Source organism: Panthera onca, chromosome F1, assembly GCF_046562875.1.
Source record: "Panthera onca isolate mPanOnc1 chromosome F1, mPanOnc1 haplotype 2, whole genome shotgun sequence".
Taxonomy (NCBI): domain Eukaryota; kingdom Metazoa; phylum Chordata; class Mammalia; order Carnivora; family Felidae; genus Panthera; species Panthera onca.
Window position 1 is genome coordinate 70,398,111 of NC_138355.1, and position 22,869 is coordinate 70,420,979.

General features: G+C 49.0%; 2 protein-coding genes across 11 annotated transcripts in view; one reads left to right on the forward strand and one right to left on the reverse strand.

Moving 5' to 3' along the window:
• Positions 1–14,707, reverse strand: part of DAP3 (death associated protein 3) — a 33,735-nt gene extending 19,028 nt beyond the window's left edge. Inside the window, exon 1 of one of the 3 annotated variants that reach the window (XM_081791984.1) lies at positions 13,772–14,707. In XM_081791984.1, coding sequence (XP_081648110.1) covers positions 13,772–14,692 — 921 coding nt within the window. In that variant the 5' untranslated portion in view covers positions 14,693–14,707. Of the gene's footprint in view, positions 1–4,037; positions 4,227–13,771 lie in introns of those variants that run through there. The other 2 variants (XM_078441373.2, XM_078441374.2) reach the window with 2 other exon arrangements.
• The window catches only part of ASH1L (ASH1 like histone lysine methyltransferase), a 191,092-nt gene continuing 182,447 nt past the window's right edge, over positions 14,225–22,869 (forward strand). For 7 of the 8 annotated variants that reach the window (XM_081791976.1, XM_081791978.1, XM_081791979.1 and 4 more), the window contains exon 1: positions 14,225–14,337. The gene's annotated coding sequence lies outside the window, so the exon portion shown is untranslated. Of the gene's footprint in view, positions 14,338–14,751; positions 14,950–22,869 lie in introns of those variants that run through there. The other variant, XM_081791977.1, reaches the window with a different exon arrangement.

Here is a 22,869-nt window from a genome sequence, read left to right on the forward strand (position 1 = left end):
AATAAACTTAAATTTTTTTTAATACCTTTAAAAAATGGTGATGAATTTTATGTTGTGTATTTTACCACACACATGCACACAAATGACTGATGATAAAATCAAAGATAAATGGTAATTATCTCAAGCCTTCTAGAAGCAAAAATGAAGACAAAAGTCCTGAAAGTTATCACTGAACTAGAACTACGTCCCTAGCATCGTCCAACTGCCGACATTCCCAGACCCCATGCACTGTCTACTTCTGCTCTTCCAATGTGGAAGTGTCCCCTCTCCAATCCTGTTCTGTGTTTTAATGTGACAACAAATCCCAGAGACAAAGAACTTCTTTACTCTTTAAGCCATCTCAGCTCCCAGGTGCACCCGGAAGGGATACGTCCTCACCGCCCGTATGCAACGTTCTGAGGCACCTCTGTCGCCAGCATTGGAGCCCTCTTCCCCTCTCTGAGTCTTCTCACAGGGAGAGCTCAAATGCGTAACGAGAAGGAAGTCAGAAAAGGCCTGTACCAAAATCAGAGAGCTCCAGGCTCGGAGCTGTCAGCACAGAGCCCGACGCGGGGCTCGAACTCGTGGACCGTGAGATCATGACCTGAGCCGAAGGCGGACGCTCGACTGACTGGGCCACCCAGGCGCCCCTGACCTATCAGTTTTAGATTTTAGAGTTTAAGATTAACTATTCAAAAAAATTCCATCACATCACTGTTTCACTGAGAATGCAGTTACTTAAAATGACCAAAAACTTTAAAAATATTGTTCCTGTCAAAATCCCAGCAACGATTTTTATAGAAATTGTCAAGCTGACCTCAAAACTCATATGGAAATGCAATGGACCCGTAACAGCACAAATAGCTTTGCAAAAAAGGAACAAACTTGGAGGGTCCACGTTATCCTGACTTTAGAACTTACCACAAAGCCACAGTGAGCAAGACCGTGTGCTATTAGCATATGTCTGTAGACTACACGTGTCTGACCCACACGCCTGTCTGTAGTCAACGGGATAGAGTCGAGAGTTCAGAAAGAGTCCCTTACAGCACAGCTGACTCCGAACACAGGTGCCAAGACAATCCAGTGGGGGGAAAGAAGAGTCTTTTCAACAAACGGTGCCGGGACCGCCGGATATCCCATGTAAAATAATTAAATTGAACTGGGTATTTACCCAAAGAATACAAAAGCATTAATACGACAAGATCCATGCACTGCCCATGGTTCCTGCAGCGTTACTTGTAACAGCCAACTACAGCAGCAACGATAGAGTCCGACAATAGGCCGACGGGTGAAGATGTGCGGCATGTGTGTGCGCATGCGTGTGCACGTGTAACGGACCGTCAGTCAAAATAGGATGCGATCTTGTCATCTGCAACAACATGGACGGACCCTAAAGTGTATTATGCTAAGTGGAAGGAGAAAGACGGAAACATCATATGATTTCACTTACATATGGAACCTCAAAACCAAAAATGAATAAACAAAAAGCAGAAACAAACCTATAAATAATAGAACTGATGTCTGCTGGGGGGTGGGGTGAAGGGATGGGCAAAATGAGTGAAGGGAAGCAGGAGGTACAGGCTTCCAGTCATGGAATGAGTACATCACGGGACTAAAACGTACAGTGGGGGGAAGACAGTCCGTGATACTAATGGCTACGGTGACAGGCGGCAGCTACCCTTGTGGAGAGCACAGCACAAACTTGCTGAATCACGATGTTGTACCCCTGAAACCAACGTAACATTGCATCAACCACACTTCAACTAAAAAAAATAATAATAAGCTGGAAAAAATCAGTAAGGCCAATGGGGCGCCTGGGTGGCTCAGTCGGTTGAGCGTCCGACTTCGGCTCAGGTCATGATCTCACGGTTTGTGAGTTCGAGCCCCACGTCGGGCTCTGTGCTGATAGCTCAGAGCCTGGAGCCTGCTTCCCATTCTGTGTCTCCCTCTCTCTCTGCCCCTCCCCTGCTCATGCTGTCTCTCTGGGTCTCAAAAATAAATAAAACATTAAAAAAACAACAACAAAAAACAGTAAGGCCAAAACTAAAAACCAAAACCTGGTTCTCCCTAAGTACTTTATCTTTCAGAGAATGACAGTACTATTCATTTCTTGCATGAGCCAGCAATTAATAGTCATTTTTTAAACCCTCCTTTTCCTTTACCTTAAAAAAAAAAAATTAAATCTGACTCCTACCTCACATGACACACATAAATTAACTCAAATAGATCATAAACCTAAATGGAAGCGCTAATACAATAAAACTCTTAAAACAGGAGGAGGGGCACCTGGGGGGCTCAGTCGGTTAAGCGTCTGACTTCGGCTCAGGTCACAATCTCACAGTTCGTGAGACTGAGCCCCGCGTGCGGCTCTGTGCTGACAGCTCAGAGCCTGGAGCCTCCTTCGGATTCTGTGTCTCCCTCTCTCTCAGCCCCTCCCCTGCACTTGCTCACTCTCTCTCTCCCTCTCAAAAATAAATAATAAACATTTAAAAAATTTAAAAAAAAATAAGAAAACATAGGAATAAATCTTTGTGACCTTGTATCAGGCAAGGGTTTCTTAGTGACAAAAATAAAAATACATACTTGGACTTTATCAAAAGTAAGAATTTCTGCTTCAAAGGATACCATGAAGAAAATAAAAGACAAACTCCAGAATGGAAGAAAATATTTGCAAATCATATCTGATAAAGGACTTGTATCCATAGTATACAAAGAACTCTTTACAACTCAACAAAGACAACCAAACTCAAAAACAGACAAAGGATTTAAACAGGCATTTCTCCCAAGAAGATATACAATGGCCAAGAAGCACTTGAAAAGGTGTTTAACACCGTAAGTCATTAGGAAAATGCAAATCAAAAACATAATGTGATACGCTTTACACTCAAAGGACAGCTAAAATCCAAAGAACAGACGGTGTTGGGGAGAATGCAGACAAACTAGAATCCTCCTACGTCGCTGGTGGGGCTGTAAGATGGAACCAACTACTCTGGAAAACGGTTTGCCAGCTCCTGAAAAGATTGAACACGCAGTTACCAAATGACCTGGCAATTCTACCATACATCCAGGGCCTATGAAAACATGTGCGCACACGAAAACTTGTTCACAAATGCTCACAGCAGCATTTTTCCTAATAGGCGAGATGTGGGAACAATCCAGATGTGCATCAACCAATAAATGGATAAAAGCCAAGTGTGGTGTAGCCATGCGATGGAATATTATTCAGTAATCACAGTAAATGAAGTTCTTATAAATGCTACAACACGGGTGAATCTTTAAATAAAGGAAAACAGTTACAAAAGACCACCTGTGTCCTACGTTCCAATTATACTGCATAAAAAGTGTCCACAACAGGTACATCTACTGACACAGTGAATGAGATCAGTGGTTGCCAGGGGCTGGGAGAGGGGAGAACGGAGTGACAAGGATGTTCTAAAACCAGGTAGTGGTAATGATGACACAACTGTGTGACTACATCAAAAACCCACTGAACTGTGTACTTTAAGGATCCTGACTGTCATGGGTTGTGAACCTTAATAAAGCCATTTACCAAAACACACTGCTACTTAGCCCTATTGAAGCAGCAGCAGCAGAAAGTGACATACACGGAGTACGTGTCAGACTGACCGCGACAGACACCGCGTGCTTCTGTCATCTTACCAGGACAGCGCCCTTCTCGAGCAGCGTACCAGCTGTTGCTGCCCAACAGACCACCCCGGACGCAGTGGCCTCGACCAAGGACCCGTTATTACTGTTGACAAGGCTCCAGCTGCAGGCTGGTTGGTTCCTGTTCTGGACCAGGTGTGGCTATCGCCGGTGGGGGTCCTCATGCTCTGGGGCTGGCTGGCTGGTCACGGTTGGCCTTAGCTGGGATGACCAACTCTGCTCCACACCGTCTCTCATCCCAGAACTGTCTGACTTGTCATGGGTGGCAAAGGTCCGAGAGAGCCAAACACTGAAGACCTCTTCGAACCTGGCTCAGAACCGGCCATCTGTCCCATTCTGTTGCAGCCCATCATAGGCCAGATCAGATACAAAGGGTGAGAAGCAGAGTTTACCTCTTTGTGGGAGGAGCTGCAAAGTCACAGTTGTTGTGATACATGGAAACCGCGGTGGTGTTAAGAAACGGAGAATCCTGGATGCAGACAGGGTCGTCGGACTTAAGAGCCTACATTCTTATCACTATGCCAGATTTCTTCCTCGGTGGCCTCAATCACTCATCTGTGCAGCTATTTGTTGATCTTGATCTTAGCAAAGAAAAAGTAATTATCAAAGTCGCTTTTATTAAGATTGAACCTTACTTCAGTTTGTAGATATCTTTATTTCATAAAAATTTTCATAAGTACACCGTCTTACACATTTAGTTGTAAAGTTAACCGGCGAGAACTAGAAATAGTTTGGATAAAATTCTAAATCAGAATTTATGGAACATTTTCTTACACCATACACCAAAAATAAACTCAAAATGGATTAAATTCCTAAGTGTGAGACCTGAAACCATAAAAATCCTAGAAGAGAGCACAGGCAATAATTTCTCTGCCATTTTTCTAGATATGTCTCCTGAGGCAAGGGCAACAAAAACAAAATTAAACTATTGGGTCTTCATCAAAATAAAAAGCTTCTGCACAACAAAGGAAACAATCAATAAAACTAAAAGACAACCTACTGAATGGGAGAAAATATTTGTAAACAACATACCCAATAAAGGGTAAGTATCCAAAATATATAAAGAACTCTGGGGCGCCTGGGTGGCTCGGTCGGTTAAGCGTCCGACTTCGGCTCAGGTCGTGATCTCACGGTCCGTGAGTTCGAGCCCCGCGTCAGGCTCTGTAATGACAGCTCAGAGCCTGGAGCCTGTTTCAGATTCTGCGTCTCCCTCTCTCTCTGCCCCTCCCCTGTTCATGCTCTGTCTCTCTCTGTCTCAAAAATAAATGTTAAAAAAAAAAAATTAAAAAAAAAAAAAAGAACTCCTACAACTTGACATCGAAATAATAGCAATAATGATAATCCAATTAAGAATGCAGAAGACGTGAACAGACATTTCTTCAAAGAAGACATCCAGATCACCAAGAGACACATGAAAAGAAGCTCAACATCACTCATCATCAAGGAAATGCAATCAAAACCACAATGTGTCACATCTGTCAGAATGGCAAAAACCGCAAACATAAGAAACAGCAAGTGTTGTCGAGGATGTGGAGGAAAAAGGACCACTTGTGTGCTGCTGGTGGCAATGCAAAGTGGTGCAGCCGCTACGGCCAACAGTACAGAGGTTCCTTAAAAAATAGAAAATAGAATTATCATAGGACCCACTAATTCCAGCACGGAGTATTTACCAAAAGAATACAAAAACACTATTCGAAAAGATACACGCACCCCTACGTTTACTGCAGTATTTACGACAGCCGTATTACGGAAGCAGCTGATGGATGAATGGATAAAGAAGCTATATACACATACAAAGGAATATCACTCAGCCACAAAAACATGACATCTTGCCACTCACCACAACACGGATGGATCTAGATAGGGGGTGCAATGCTAAGTGAAATCAGTCAGTCAGAGAAAAACAAATACCATATGATCTCACTCGTATGCGCAAGAAACAAAACAAAGAAAAAAGAGACAAACCAAAAAAAAAAAACGGGACTCTTAATTACAGAGAACACACTGATGGTTACTAGAGGGGAGATGGGTGGGGGGAAGGGGACAAAAGGGTGAAGGGGATTAAGAGTCCCCGCCTGGATGGTTCAGTTGGTTGAGTGTCCGGCTTAGGTCATGATCTCATGGTTCGTGGGTTCGAGCCCCACGTCGGGCTCTGTGCTGACAGCTGGGAGCCTGGAACCTGCTTCGGATTCTGTGTCTGTCTCTGCCCCTCCCCTGCTCATGCTCTGTCTGTCTCTCAGAAATAAATAAACGTTAGAAAAAGTTTTCTTTAATCTAAAAAAACTGCAGCTTGGTTTTGTAATTTGTGAAAAAATTCCAGTACAGTTAACATGCAGTGTTACATTAGTTTCACACGCACGTATGATACAGTGATTCGAGAATCCTGTACATGCTTCGGTGCTCATCATAAGTGGACTTTTTTTTTAATGTTTATTTTTGAGAGAGAGCATGAGTGGAGGAGGGGCAGAGAGAGGGAGACACAGAATCCGAAGCAGGCTCCACACTGTCAGCACGGAGCCTGATGTGGGGCTCCACCTACTGAGCCACCCAGGCGCCCCAAAAGTTTATTAGTTTCAGCATCAAATAAAATTCAGCTTTTATTTTGTACACACAATATTGGAAACCGTGAGCCACATAAATAGTTGCAAGTGGTAACCGTTTGTAGTATTTTTAGCTTCCACTTAAAAAAGTTTTAGACAAGCAGAACTACCAAGATTCATCTTTAATGAGTGACAGTATGTATGTGGAAAGGGATCTTTTCTCTGAGTGGGTCTCAACAGCAGACTTAAGACATTCAGTCACCCACGTTGTAAACAGACGTGCCGTCCTCCAGGCTTTGTTGTTCCATTCCTAGAGCACAGAGTAGATTTAGTGAAATTCTTTTTTTTTTTTTTTTTAAGTATTTATTTATTTATTTATTTATTTATTTATTTATTTATAAGAGAGACAGAGATAGTGTGAGCAGGGGAGGGGCAGTGAGAGTGGGAGTCCAAGCAGGCTCTGTGCTGCCACCAAAGAGCCCAACGTAGGGCTCGAACTCATGAACTGTGAGATCATGATCTGAGCAGAAACAAGAGCTGGACACTGAACTGATTGTGCGCCCCAGGCGCCCCAAGATTTACCCAAGTCCTTACGGGCCCCAGGAATTTGGGGAAGGTCAAGGAGCTTCAGCTTACAGTCACCAGCCGCGTTAGCCCCCGACAAGAGTCGGCCCGTCCTTCGAAGCTTGGGAACCGGGCCCTGACTTGTCCCGTCTGGCCGCGAGAGTCCCAGACGGCGTCCCCTTCCAACATGAGACTGTTCGGTCCACAATGAGGATCTGTTGGTGAGCGTGGCCACCCTGGTGAATTCTCTCAGCTGGATCTTCCGGAGAACTTGCCGCGGCTTCTGCATCGGCCCCGGAGGCTTCTCCCTGCGCTTCTGTGTCGCGCGGGCGGCTTCTTTCCCGAGACCTCAGGACCGGCCTCAGCCAGCGTCTCGCTGCGCCCGTGCGGCCTCCCGCCCTCGCTCGGCCTCCGCAGAACGAAGACGGCGCGGGCCTTGCTCTGGACCGGGGACGTGGTGCGTGCGATGCTCCGTCCGGACCACTCGGACTTTGTCCGCATCGGCAGTAAGGCCGTTTAGCTTTCTCGTCATCCGCGTGTTCCCGGGAACACCACTCCTCATTTCCTTCGAGAACCTTCCCTCGCGTTCACAACGTGGCCAAGCGTCGGGTGCGGGAGGCCTAAGCGTTCAGTGTGTCTGGGCCTTGGACGCGCCTTCCCCCCTGAGCCGAATCGCCGCCAGCTTCCGATTTCAAGCGACGGGCGCGAGACTCTGCCTTTCACTGCACACTCAGCGCCGTCGTAGGGTCAGTGATCGGCCTAATGTCACTGCTGCCGTGTCTCAGGGAACAGGGCGGCCGAGGAAGGGAGAGAGACGGGGCACGGCCGTCGGCGGAGCATCTGTCAAGTTCAGCGTCTCACAGGGCACCGCTCGTGGTGGCCCCCACACCATCACAGCAGTAACACCAAACGTCACTCGTCGCGGATCACCACAAAAATGTACTCCTGGGAAAGGGCTAGATACCGTGACAATCACCACAACGTGGCACAGAGACAGGAAGTGAGCGAACGCAGCTGGAAACACGGCACCGACAGACGCGCTCCCCGCAGGTTCCCGCAAACCTTCCGTGTGTGGCACCGGGCCGGCCATGGGAGCGCAGCCAAACCGGGCCTGCCTGCGCTGAAAATGCCCGACGCCCAGACCGTATCTCAGACCAACTAAAGCACAACGGCTTGTAGGGACACCTAGACTTGGCAGTTTTTAAAGCTCCCCAGCTGGTTCCACTGTGCGGGTAGGAGCGAGGAGTGCCACGCAGATGTCCCGGCTGAGGGAATGTCGACCTACTGAGCGCGGGGCCTCTGGGTATGGTTGTCCCACCAAGGAGACACGCAGTACGTGTGTCATAAGGAGACTGTCAAACGCCTTCCTTTAATGAAGACGTGATATGCATAATGGCATTACTGTGACCTCCCACGCTAGGAATTCAGACGGAAAGGATACTCTGCCATGACTTTGCTCCACCGAAGCTAGACTGATTTCCTGCCAATCAGCAATTCTTTTTCCAAACGAGTGTCTCCCAACTGGGGCAATTTTGCCCCCTGGGGGACGTTTAGTAATGTCTGGAAGCATTTTTGGTTGTCACAGCTTGGGGGGAGGGGGGGGGAGGACATCTAATGAGCAGAGACGAGGGACCAGGGACCTTGCTAACCATCCTGGAATGTGCAGGACAGGCTCGCACCACACATCACCCAGCCTCAAACATCAACAGGGAGTACTGAGGTTGAGAAAGATTGTTCTAAATCTCGAATCCTACAGGAAAACTCTGGTTAAGACTAACGTCACTGCTTTTGTAATTTGTTAGAAAACACAGAACCTGTCATGCTGCCTTCTGTAATCCTCATTGGGTCTACTTCCCCATGTGTGGACCCTTAGAGGGGCATTGGGGCTACAGAAGTAGAGGAGTTTCTTCGAGACGCTGACGACGACGACAAACTCCCGCAGGCCCCAGTTTGCCGCAGCGCGCACTCGGTCCCCAAATGATAGGGGGGCGAGGGCTGATGCAATGACACGAACTCTCCTGATGCAGAAGCAAAGGATGGGAAGGGGGAGGGATCACGATTGCTTCCCGGGCCAGGGGACACTCTGGATCTTCCTTAATACCCGCACCTGCAAAATTCCTCAAGGAATGGACCCCAGACTCATGACACATCAGTTTTCTTTTTTCTTTTCTTTGAGAGAGAGGGGGTGGGGGGGGGGCACAAGTGAGCAAGGGGCAGAGAGAGGGAGAGTGAGGATCCCACCAGGGGCTGAGAGAGAGAGAGAGAGAGAGAGAGAGAAGAAACATGGGGCTCGTGTTTTTGTTTGTTTTTTTTACCCAAAGTGGGGCTCATGCTGACCTGTTGCGGGGCTCAAACCCACAAACCGTGAGATCATGACCTGAGCCAAAGCCAGATGCTTAACTGGCTGAGCCACCCAGACGCCCCCACACGAGGCGTGTTCCGTGAAGACGCACATCCAGCCTTAACACCCCAGGATTTTCGGGCTCAGTGGTATACCTACAGTGATCTCAACCCATCTGTAGATTTAGATTATTGTTCTGAAGTAGAAACACATAAAGACTTAAGGAAAAAGACATAGAAAAAATAATCCGATCTATCGAGGTGCTAATGTTGTAGGTAACTTTCTTTTCTTGATTTTTATTTGTAATGTTATTAGCAATAAGCAATATTGGCAATGTTGTTTACGTAGTAAAAACTGTCCAAACCTCACTAACGTGTCCATGTTAGAAACCATTTTTTATGAGACCTAAGCAAAACCATTTTTACAGTAACATAATAACAACAGAGATTGCTGTGTATATGAGGTTATTCAGCTGCAACCCTGCCTCCGATATTAAAGGAAAGGAAAGAATTAAGTATCTGCCCCCGTACATCCCCATACAATGAAACAGCATGCGGCCGATTAAAAACAAAACCACCTAGCAGCTCTCTGCAAACTAATGAGCAAAAATGTCCGACACACAGTAAGCGGGGGGGGGGGGGGGGGGGGGGGGGGGGGGGGGGAAAGCACAGAACAGTGTATACAGTTAGCTACTGTTTATGTAAAAGGGGGAAAACATGTACACAATTTGCTCGTAAAAAGGTACATATTTTGAAGGACATACAAAAATTGATAATACCGGTTGCTTTCAAGGAGAGGAAATAGGTTCCTATGGGGGCAGGAAAAGGGAGAGTGGTGTCTTTTGCACTTTTTGAATCTGAACCACTGCTATCATCCAGGAAGAGAGTAAATTTTGTAAAATTAGATCAGCAAACCCTTAGTGAATCCTTAAAAGCTAACACACAATTTTCTGCATGAATTATACTGCGGTGCATCAAGCTGTGCGAGAGCAGGGCTCAAGATAAATAGCTAAAAATGGCGGGTCCTTGCCCAACACCACATCCCAGTCTACCTTCAGACTGTCTGACAAGCCCTTTGGTTCCTCAGACGAATACCTTCCAGGTAACATTTTCTACAGGAAGAAATAACGTTGTCGTGAGCTCGTGGGACTCTTGCTTTTTTCTTCCCTCCGAGACCAAGTTTCCTCTCTGCAGGACAAGGGCACTAGAGGGTGCTTTCCAGACACTGCCCCCTCTCGTGATTTACCTTTCACCAGGTTAAGAGCAGTGACAGTCCTGACATACAGAAGATAAAAGGGCTGTGCCGGTAAAGGCGGAAGTGAGGAGCACCCTTTGGTACTTCCTTCCTTCCAGTGACTAAAGCACATCAGAAAAATATCTAGGGCTCCAACGATAGCAATGGCTAACATATTACGAACACTTTCTATAAGTCAGGCACTGTTCTAAGTGCTTTATGTGAATTAACTCGTTTTACCTTTACAACAATCCTATGACGTAGGTACTATGTCCAATTTACAAAGAAAATGGAGTGGCACGTATGGCAAAAAGGGTAAAAGCAGGGACCCCAGAATCTAAGTGATGAACTCTGAATCCCAGCTCTCCTACTTAACAGCTGTGTGACCTTGAGCAACTTAAACTTTGTGCGTCTCTTCCCCCGTTTCTAAAACGGAGAAGACCTTCTAGAAGGTAGTATGGAAATCTACGCTGTGTTATGAAGTCTCTACCCAAGTTCCACAGCCAAGGAGAAGAACTGGGCTTTGCACCCATGCAGCCTGGAGGGTCAACTTCCACTTTGCTAAAAGGCAATCCATCACCTGAAGCATGAGTTTAAAATCTCAGTACCCCCACCCCCCAAATTTCAGAGTTCTTCCCTTTTTAAACAGAAAACGATTTACAGACTATTATGCTTATATAGCACTGACTCTTAACTTGTCAAATGTGAAGTCAATCACGATGATATTCCAGGTAAGTTTTATCTTTAAATTTTTCCTTTAACACTTGAAACCTTATTTTAAAGTATATAGTGAAGAAGTTTTCCTGCTTGTCTACATCTATTTATTTTTGAGAGACAGAGACAGTGTGAGCAGGGGAGGGGCAGAGACAGAGGGAGACACAGAATCCAGAGCAGGCTCCAGGTTCTGAGCTGTCAGCGCAGAGTCCGACACAGGGCTCGAACCCACGGACTCAAGCCGCATGCTTAACCGACGGAGTCCCCCAGGCGCCCCTCCTGCTCACGTAAACTGCATTTAGCCAACGGCGCAGCAAGGAAGCACCACGAAATAAATGTTTACTTACTTCTGTTCCAGTAGGCGAATCTGAAGAGCTTAGCTAAGACAGCTGCTGTGCAGCACCAGCCTAGAACCCAGCTGCCCACCTAAGCTCGAGGACTGTCCCCAGAAACAGAGAAGCAGGGAGAGACTGGAAATGTAGGCAGCTTTGTCCAGTGCCCGTCACTTTGCTTAGGGCACAGTTGCAGGTGAACCACACCCTCATTTGCATTAAAGCGGAAATCCACAATCCAAGGAGGTCTTCTGGAGCTCAGTCACGCTTTGGCTCCCTCCCCTTGCCGTAGGAGCTTCCTACCGCTGCTGTGACAAATTTCCGCAAACTTAGTGGCATAAAACAACACATTCGTCACCTCAGCGTTCTGTGGGTTAGGAGTCCAAAAGCCGGGCGTGTGGAGGGTTGTGTTCCCTCCGGAGGCTCCAGTTCAGAGAGGCTGCTCTTCCAGCTTCGAAGCTGCGACAGCTGGCCAGGCCTTTGTCACAGAGCAGCATGCAGACATTGACCCTACTGCGTCCCTCTGCCATCTTTTCCGAACTCTTGTAATTACAGCGGGCCTACCGGATAATCCAGGATAATCTCCCTGTTTCAAGGTTAGCTGATTAGCAAACTTAATTCCCTCTCACCACATAACAAACATATGCACAGGTTCCAGGGACCGGGCTGTGGGCATCTTTGGGGGAACCATTATTCTGTCTTCCATACCTTCCTTGGTTCAAGGAACTCAGGTTTCCTTCGTTCAAAGAGGTCATTTTACTGAACGCTTGATATATTTTGGTAGGCACTGGGGCATACACAAGTAACGGAGTACCGTCCTGTCGATACTTAGCTGACAGTTCATGAAAGCAAGATGAAGGCAGACACCTTAAGGAACTTTCCTCGCGCACTGGTGTCGGGGAATAACGTTAAGTATCTTCTCTTGGTAGAATATGTAATTATGTCGGTGATGACAAATGTTTACTGCAAAGACAACGTGGTATAATGAAAAGCTCTTTTTTGTGGTTGTTGTTTTGGCTTTTGTAAAATTTAGGCTTCGGGCCCAGCACGGAGCCCAAGGCAGGGCCTTGAACTCACGACCCTGAGATCAAGACCCGAGCTGAGATCAAGAGTCCCTGAAAAAGGTTTTTAAGACAGGCGGAGTGAAACCTAAAGGTTAAGTTACTAGACTTCTCTGAGCCTCAGGCTTCTCATCTGTAAAATGGGGGTTAAGATGATCTATCTCAAAGTGCTGTTTAAGAAGCGGGAGCACGTGTTCTCCCTACATGGAATCCCACAAATGCTCACTCTTCCGCTCCAGAGACTTTTCGTTTCGAACATTCTTTCAACATTTCCATGACTCACTTAGTACTAGAGCTATAAAATACAAAAGAAGTGTTAGGCCTCCTCCCAGCCATCAAATTTAAAATGTTGGCAGGGTAACACATTTGCATATGTGACACAATTAAAGAAAGATCAAAGTACACCTGAATGGGTTCCCCGAGATAGGACTTTAGGTGGTTAGGAAAGGCTAGTATATAGCGAGGTAATTAAAGCCGATTTCCTCTTTACTTTGGGGGGAAAAAAAAAAAAGCAAACAAAACCCAATCCATACACTGAAATGTAGCAAGGGGGAAATCTAGCAGAGTGATTTTCACAGGGGTCCCTAGGTCCCTGCAAGTCCACGCACGTGGAGCGAAGGGGAACCCAGGTGATCCGTCCCCTAATCGATTCTGCTTTACCCTACGGAGGAGACTAAGAACTCCCAGAGTAGGCACACTTTGGGTTTTCAAAGTCGGTCAATCCATAGTTCTCCCCAGTTCAATCGTTAAGAAAAAGTAAATGCTGGCGCAGAAGTCCGAGGAGTGTCAGGCCCCGTTTTGCCTTGTTTTATGAAGGACGCGAGGGGACAGGACACACATTGCCCGCTACACCCCCAAACCTGACCTACATCGCCAGGGCCGTGAACGGTAACGGAAGGCTCTCCACCTGCCCTGTGCCCAGGAGCTAATCCTACCTCACGTGTATTCTTCTAGTTCAGACGCCAACGCCGAAGGCCGACTTGGAGTCCACTAATCTTTACGTCCAGGCTTTCCTTTCTTTCTGATAACGAAGAAAAACTACTTTCCGAAGGACACGGCGGACAGGGGGGATCGAGTCCGGCACTGAACCAGAAGGACGCGGTTTCGTCCTTCTCCACCCTCCAGCTGCCTAATGAGGGTGAGGATGCATCGTCCACCCGAGAGGAAAGCGTAAAAGCGCCCCGGAACCTCAAGCGTACGGACGGTGCCGTGAAAACCAAGAAATCCAGCCTGGCTTTAGAGAGAAAAACACAAAGAGAGCCAGGCGACCGCGGCGCGGGCTCCCCCACGGCGCCGGTCCGCGGCGCGGAGCCCGCCGGCCCTCCCGGCCTCGCTCCCTACCTCGTGGGGGCCCCAGCCCCGGCACCGGGTCCTTCCCGCCCGAGGGGCGCACCAGGCCTCCGCCGACGCCGAACCGCACGCTCCGCGCCTCCCGCAGCCGACCGGCGAGCTCGAGCCGTCCGGCAGGAAGCGGCTCACCGCGCAGCCGCCGCGGCCTCCAACCGCCTGCCGGCGGAGGGGAGCTGGGCCTCCCCGGACGCGCCCACCGGGGCCCGTCGGCGGCCGGCGGAGGCGAGCCTGGGCGGCGCGGCGCGGCGGCCGGGGAGGTGAGTCGTCCCGGGCCTCTGCCCGCCCCTCGGGTGATCGCGGCCCTCCCGGCAGCCCCGCCGCCGCGCCGCCCGCCCCCCCCCGCCCCGCGCCCGCGGCGGCGCGAATGGAACGGTCCGGCGGGGGGGATTGTGGGAGGCGCACGCGCGAGGGGCGGAGGGCATGTGGGGGGGCGGAGGAGGAGGCGGCGGCGGCGGCGGCGGCGGCCGTGGCGGCGGTTGGTGGCCGTGGGGGCGGGGAAGGGGGGGGGAGGAAAGAAGAGGCGGTGGAGGAGGAGGCCGGGGCTCGCGCCGCCGAAGGTACGCGTGAGGGCCCGCGCCCGACCGTCCTGACAGGGGCCGAGGGGGAGCGGGGGGCCGTGCGAGCGGGCGCCCCCGAGCGAGCGCGGACGGGCCGGCGGGCGCGCCAGGCGGCCGAAGGCGGGGGTTGGTGGGAGAGCGAGCGACGAGCCCGGAGCCCGTCCGGCGCGTGCGGGCGGGCGTGCGCGCTCCGCCGCCCGAGTCGGGGGCGGGAGGGGGCGGGGGGGGGGCCGCGGGGAGGGCCTGGGAGGGGAGGTGGGGGGGCACGAGGCGCCCTTCGCTCGCGCCCGCCCTCCCTCCCGAGCAGCCGCCGCCGCCGCCGCCGCCGCTCTGCCGCCGCCGCTCCCGCCGCCATTTTGGGTTCGCTTTGCGGAGGGGGAGACGATCCCCGTCTCGGTTGCGGGACCGCCTCCCCTCGGTGGCCGCCGCTCGGCCCCACGCCTTTCCCTTCTCCTCTCTCGCGTTTCCGCCCGTCCGCTCCCCCGCCGGCCGCCTCCTGACAGGCGGCGGGGATCCGCCGCGGACCCGGGGAAGCGGAGGAGCCTGCTGGCGGCCGCCCCCCTTCCCCACTTCCCTGCACTCTCATCTCGCTCGGCCTCGGCCTCTGACACGGTGAGCACAACCGCCTGCGGAGGCCTCGGGCCTAAGTGCTCCCGGAGCGGCGCGGTCCCCGGCGGCCCGGGAGCCACTGTCACCTCCCGGACCTGGACCTCCGGGAGAGCGGCGGGCGGGGTGGGGGAGGGGCGCAAGGCAGGGGATCCTGAGCGGACCGGGAAGTCCCTCCCGGCGGGGGGCGGGGGGAGGGGGGGGGGAAGGGGTGTCCCTGACGGGCGGGCTCCGGGCCTGGGGGGAGGGGGCGGGAAAGTCGGCGCGGGGAGGCGGAGTCGGCTGCGCCCCTGACAGGTTAGTTGGCGCGGCGGGAGCATCCCCCCTCGTCGGGTCGGCGTCCGCGGCGGGAGAGGGGGCCCTGCGGAGGGCGCCTTGCGGGCGGGGCCGGGGCCGCGGTGCCCCCGAGGCGCGCGGCGGTGCGTGGGAACGAGCGGGGGACCCCCGGGTCGTAAGTTTGAGGACTGTGCCCGGCTAGTTTGTGCGGGGTCTGGGGGAGGCAGGTGGTGTTCCGGGGTGCCGCGGCTGTGGCGGCGTGTGTGCGCAGGGCAGCAGAGTGGGAAGGCGTTCCGGAAGACCCTGCCCGTGCTCGCGGCGGGGTCACGGAGTTCCCCTTCAAGTCACCTTCTTTCTGAAATGAAATTCGGGGTGGCCCCCGTCGGGCGGATGTGCGTGTGTGTGTCAGAAAGCGGGAGCGCGTCGGAGCTCGGGGAGGAGAAGTCGTGGCGGGGTTTTGCACGGCCCCACGTGTGCCCGTGGGGTCGGGGGCGGGACGAACCTGCCGGGGCCGCCTGTGGTCGCGGGAGTGGCCTGTTGGTCCGAGCAGGGCGAACGGCGTCCACGCGAACAGCCGCCGTGTCCGCTGCGAGGGTACAAAGAAGGGCTGGGCTTTCTGTTGACCCGAGGTTGTAGTACCACGTCGCGCGGAATGAAGCTGCTCTGGTCTTCGCAGTACTTTTCCTGTTCCTTTGTGACCCTGCCCCTCGGGGAAAATGGTGGAGGAGGTGTTTTCTCCCATCGCGCGAAGTAGGGAATCGAGGCAGAAAGAGATGCTCTTCCAAGGTCACGCTTTCACGTGGAGGCGAAGTTGGGACTGTGGCTCTAGGCGCGTGGCGGCTGGCCCGCGGGGGGGGGGGGGGCGGGGGGCTTGGGGCGCGGGCCCCGCCGCGCGGGGAAGAGGGGCGTGTGTGGCCGCTGGCGTCCGGTGGAGCCCGGGCGCGCGGAGCGTAGGGCGGGCGGCCGGGAGGGCTGTGCGCCGCGGGCGGCCGGGGCCGTGGTCCGTGTTCCTGGCGGAAGCAGGGCGTTCGCGGCCCTCCAGTTGAGTGTTCGAGGGGGCACGGCTTTCGTGGCTTGGGCTGGTGCCGGGGTCGCCGTCTGGGGGCCGACGGCTCGACTCGACGTAGGCAGAAGGAGCTTCCCTCCCTCGCTCAGCGGGTGTTTACGGAAGAATCCCTCGGGAAACGCTCCCTGTCTTGGGGTGGGACTCAGTGACCCTGCGGAGGCAGCCTGGGCGCCTCTGAGCGGACTCGCCTTGACCGCCGTAGGTGTTTCAGGCCGGCCAGGCAGACAGACCAGCGTGGAATTGAAGCCCAAAAACTTCCCTGAGAAGTCTGTTCGCTTTGGAGGGAAGCTGGGTACCCCAGACGTTTTGGTCCGGAGGGCTCTCACCCGAAGGGGTGGCAAGCTTGTGACGCCGGCCGCCTGGTTTCGCATTTTCTTCTGGCGTTCGTGAGCTGTTTCGGGGATCCGGGAGTCGCTGCCATACGTGCCTGTGGAGTTTGGAACTTTTGGGTTGGGCTGAGGGAGGTCTTCCAAATGCTGATTTTGCAGTAAGGGTCCCCCCCCCCCCCAGTGAATACGAGGGGAAAATTCTTGAACCTAAGCTAGCGTGGCTCGACGTCTGGAAAGTAGCATGTTTTCGATAGGCCAGATTAGCAGTTCTTTAAAGTTTTTGGGGGTCGCGTATCCTTCTGAGAATTTGATGGCAGACCCTGACCGTTAAATGAGCATAAGCGCAGTCACACTATGCACACCACGTCAGGAACTTAAATTGTGATGAAGTAGAACCTTTTTGCATTTAGGTCTCATTTGAAACCCTTTTAAAACAGAGCTTTGTTTGCAGATGAAGATGCTGGTATGAGTTTAAGGTGACAGGTTGTGTGACCGTTTTTTTTTTTTTTTTTTTTTTTTTTTTTTATTTTTTATTTTTGGGACAGAGAGAGACAGAGCATGAACGGGGGAGGGGCAGAGAGAGAGGGAGATACAGAATTGGAAACAGGCTCCAGGCTCCGAGCCATCAGCCCAGAGCCTGACGCGGGGCTCGAACTCGCGGACCGCGAGATCGTGACCTGGCTGAAGTCGGACGCTTAACCGACTGCGCCACCCAGGCGCCCCCTGTGTGACCGTTTTTTGAGCACGCTGCGAGTAAGGAGAGCTTTCAGGTCGTGTCTTTTTATTTTATTCTTTACAAACTCATTTTTGCAGTGTTCGTACAGGATTCTGAATTAGGTGGTAAGAAAATGTGTCGCGCAAAAATATATAGCTTTATTCTTTTTCATTATCTTTTTATTCTTAAACTCCTCTCTTCCCAGTTTTGCATTGGGTCTGAGGCTTTTGAAGCTCATTCCGTGGAGTTTATCTTACTTGTAACAAACATTGACTTAATTCTACGTAGCAGACACAAGGGTGAGTAATCACGTGCCCTCAGTCCTTGAAGGGATTCTAGTGCAGTTGAAGCGAAGGATGGTGCGAAGGTGGTGGCTCCAGAGGGCGAGGAGGAGGGACGAGTGTTCCCAGAAGTCGAGGATTCATGACCTAATCGCAGGGTTTCTGCCGTCACTAACTCGCAGGAAGCGGTAGTCTTCCTGCTGTCTACGGGACTTTGCAGCTATCGAGTGTGTTTTGGTATCACCTGGTGTTCTTGGCCTAAGGCTCTCTGGTTTGAAAACCAGGCATACTTGGGTCGTATTCCTTATCTTGTTTCCGACGTATTTCTGTAGTGAGTTTGTAACAAAGGTCTTAATGTCATTTTTGAGTTTTCATGCATCCAGAAAACACTTACTGGGGAAAAAATGCACTTGGTCTTAGACGAAAGGCCGAGAAGCTTCTGGGGTAAAACGCAGTAGCTATTTGATAGACTACCCGTGAATTGAGTGTTGGAAATTTAAAATAATTACTGAATTTTTAAAAAATGTTTTTAATGTTTATTTATTTTTGATAGAGAGAGAGAGAGAGAGAGAGAGAGAGAGAGAGAGTGGGGGATGGGCAGAGAGAGAGGGAGACGCAGAATCTGAAGCAGGCTCCAGGCTCTGAGCTGTCAGCACAGAGCCCGATGCGGGGCTCGAGCCCATGAACTAGGATATCATGAACTGGACACTTAACCGACTGAGCCACCCAGGTTCCTCTCCCCACCCCCCCCCCTTTTAAATAATTACTGAATTTTTTTTTTAATTTTTTTTTTTTAACATTTTATTTATTTTTGAGACAGGGAGAGACAGAGCATGAACAGGGGAGGGTCAGAGAGAGGGAGACACAGAATCTGAAACAGGCTCCAGGCTCTGAGCTGTCAGCACAGAGCCCGACGCGGGGCTCGAACTCACGGACCGTGAGATCATGACCTGAGCCGAAGTCGGCCGCTTAACCGACTGAGCCACCCAGGCGCCCCTATAATTACTGAATTTTTAAAAGAACAAGAAATTCAGAGAGTGTTTGGATAGCACAGATCACAGGACTTGGTAAGGTAAGGAAAGGTCTGGAGAAAAGTGGTTTGATTATCCCTTCTCTTCATTGTCATGGCCTGTGTGTTGTGTAGATTTGTGAGGAGTTTAATATTTTCTCTAATTTTTAACTTGGGTAGTAGATTGTGGGTTTTTAAAATAACGTTACATACGTGTGTGTCTTGTTAATCTGTGCATATAGTTCAATATGTATTTAGTCTTATATGTATGAGATAGTTTGTAATTTAAAAAATAATGCTTGTAATAATTGCAGATTATTCAGGATCTTTGAGGATCAAGAAATGAAAGCAATCTTCACGGCATAGTCTTGAGCTGTGTTCTGAAATATGGAGCATGACTTCCCTGTGTCTTGCTAGGCATTGTGTCTTTGCACTCTCGCAGGACCATTTGAGGTTTTAGTCGTTGTCTTCCATACCTCACGAATAAGTGACCGTGTTCAGTCCTGCCAACATGATCTGGCTGTACACAGTAGAGAAGTTTTACCATATGTGTGGGTGATGCATCTCTGGTTAAAAATTTCATATTGCTGCCTGAGATTTTTAAAGGTGCATATAGTCTTACTGATGTCTGCTGTGAAGTCCACTTTATGCCAGCCCTTCCAGAAGTGTAACATATCTCTTTTTTTTTAATGTTTATTTATTTTTGAGACAGACAAAACGTGAGTGGGGGAGGGGCAGAGAGAGACACACACACACACACACACACACACACACACACACGCACACACACACACAGAATCTGAAGCAGTTTCCAGGCTCTGAGCTGTCGACACAGAGCCCGACACGGGGCTCGAACCCATGAACTAGGATATCATGACCTGAGCTGAAGTTGGACACTTAACCAGACTGAGCCACACAGGTGCCCTGAGGGATTACATACCTTAAACCTGGCTGCCATAAAAGAGGGAAGTGAAAGTAATTTTTGTTTTATTTTGAGATATTTTGCTAGTTTTTTCAAGTTATTTATTTCTTTAAATTTCTTGAAAATTTTTTTGTTTATATTTTGTGTGGGGAGGTTAGCTTTTTCATACTTACGATTTGTCTTCTTAGTGATAACTGTCAATCTTACATTTCATGTTTTAGAAATGAGTATTTTAGTGACTGCTACATTGGGGGTGGTTAATGGCAGTGTGAGGTTGACACGACATAATTATGGATTTAAGAGATGACAGAAATTTGATAACCTTGTTTTTTCAAGAGTTGTATTGCTTTCATTGAACATCTATTTTCACTGAACATCTAATCTATAAAATTTTATTTTAGCATTAATTGGTTTTGCTTTTCATTGTTTTTATTTATTTTTTTTAGAGAGAGAGAACCTTAAGCAGGCTCCATGCTTTGCATGGAGTCCGACACAGGGCTCAATCCTGGGATTATCTGGGATTATCACCTGAGCTGAAATCAAGAGTCAGATGCTGAACTGACTGAGCCACCCAGGGGCCCCTGCTTTTCATCATAGTTTTTAGTCATTTGCTCTTAGACATATGCAAGTTGATGACAGGATTGTGTGTGTACCTTTTCCCATTTTATTTGATTCATTTTTTAAATGTAGGAAGTTTCAAACATAACAAAAATAAAGAGAATTAGTGTAGTGAGTCCTTATGTACTCAACATCCAGCTGCAACAGTAACCCATAGCTAGCTATCACACTGTCCCCATCCGCGACCTCTCTGCCTTCTTCCCCACTTTGCTTATTTTGAAACAGACCTTTCAGATATTATATCATTTCGTTCATAAATACTTCAGTGTGTGCGTTCTTTTTACACTTAAATGGGGAATTATTGCTTCATAGTTAGGTTTATATAACTTTTTAAATAAAAGTATCTGATAAGTGGAATTAAACTACTTCTAATCTCTTTTACCTGTCAGTTGTGATTCCCTCTGCAAACTATTAGAAATGAATGGTGTAGAATTCACCTCACTGCTTTTAGATGTTTGCGTTGAAAAATGCGTGAACAGTTTCTGTGTTTGCCAGAAAAGCTTATCAGCTTTTTTCTAACGTACAAAGTGAGAAATAATGTGTCTCTGGTAGTCTTTTTTTTTTTTTTTTTTTAAGTCATAATGACAAGACGCTAAAAAATGTTTTTGTGTTCTTGTTCTTGATCTTCCAACTGGACCCAATTACTGCAAAGAAATCCAATGATAACTGGTAATGTTGAACAGGAGCCGGAATTGGTCTAAAATCTGACTTAAAGAGTATAAAATAACATTATTTTGAATTTTGAAATTCTGATTGTGGACATTTGAAAGTCCATACCATTGCTTCAGTTGTTAAATACGAATCATGGTACAGAGCATAATAATCATGATGAGTAGAAACACTGTAGAAAAAGAAAGTAAATATTCCTGTTAGGAAGATAAATCAAAGTGTTGAGATTTGAAGTGATTGTGAGTAAAGTAAAATTTAGCCTTCTATAAAACACTGACAGTTATAATTATGAATGTGAATGCTAGCTCTAGTGAAACTTTGGTTAACTTATCTTTTGTTACATCTTATGTTATAGTCCCATAGGAAATAAATCATTAATGTTTGATGTAATCTTGCTTTACATTTTTTTCTATCTTTTCCACACTTGACATTAAGTCATTTTTCTCATTCAGTTTTGTTTGTCCTGATACCACAGGTGGACTTTTGTTAGATTAGAAAGTAACTATATTGTTGGCTTCTTAGTATAAATGATACTATTTAGAATATGGAGGACACATTACTTATGGTAAGGTTTCTTTTTTTTTTTTTAAGTTATTTATTTTTGAGAGAGAGAGAGAGGGAGAGCAAGTGGGAAGGGGCAGAGGGAGAGAGAGAGAGAATCCCTAGCAGGCTCTGCACCCCCCAGTGGTGAGGCTGATGTGGGGCTTGAACTCCCAAACCCCGAAATCATGACCTGAGCTGAATTCAAATGCTGAACCAACTGAGCCACCCAGGTGCCCCTAATAAGGTTTCCTAAAGTTCAGCACTGCTGAAAACGAAAGCACCAGAATATAGGTGTGTACTAACATAAGAAGCCTCCATTCTTTGAATGGAGAGAATTTAAAAGATTATCTTTGAGGGGGGCCTGGGTGGCTCAGTCGGTTAAGTGTCCGACTCTTTTGGCTCAGGTCATGATCTCAGTGGTTTGTGAGTTTGAGCCTTGAGTTGGGCTCTGAATGACAGTGTGGAGCCTGCTTGGGATTCTCTCTCTCCCTCTCTCTCTGTCCCTTCCCTGCTCGCATGTGTGTGCTCTCTCTCTCTAAAAATAACTAAACATATATATATGTGTGTGTGTGTGTGTGTGTGTGTGTTTCGTGTGTGTGTATATATATATATATATATGATTGTCTTCGAAAGAAGAAACAGCTGACAGCTGAGAAAATGGAGTGAATCAATCATGTATAGTAATTAGTAGGTGAACAGTACTATAGTATAAAGGTCTTCAGAGAGGATTGGAGGATGTAAATCTCAAGTATAGTTTACATCAGGCTAAGTGATCACATACATTGGGAAGTTAAAATTTAGACATAGAAGCACATTAAAGAAACAAGAGCAATTGGGGCGCCTGGGTGGTTCAGTCAGTTGGACGTCCGGCTTCGGCTCAGCTCATGATCTTGTGGTCCATGAGTTTGAGCCCCGCGTCGGGCTCTGTGCTGACAGCTCAGAGCCTGGAGCCTGTTTCAGATTCTGTGTCTCCCTCTCTCTCTGCCCCTCCCATGCTCATCCTCTGTCTCTCCCTCTCTCTCAATAATAAATAAACGTTTAAAAAAAAAAAAAAACAAGGGGCGCCTGGGTGGCTTGGTCGGTTAAGCGGCCGACTTCGGCTCAGGTCATGATCTCACGGTCCGTGAGTTCAAGCCCCGCGTCGGGCTCTGTGCTGACAGCTCGGAGCCTGGAGCCTGTTTCAGATTCTGTGTCTCCCTCTCTCTCTGACCCTCCCCCGTTCATGCTCTGTCTCTCTCTGTCTCAAAAATGAATAAACGTTAAAAAAAAAAAAAATTAAAAAAAGAGCAATCACTTTGAAACTACAGGGAGAGATTTTTTAAGTTTGTTTATTTTGAGAGAGTGAGAATCCTCAGCAGGCTCTGCAATGTCAGCAAAGAGCCTGATGTGGGGCTTGAACTCACAAACCGTGAGATCATGACCTGAGTGGAAATCAGAAGTCAGATGCTTAACTGACTGAGCCCCAAAAGGGAGATATCTATGTTAATTTTGTGTGTGT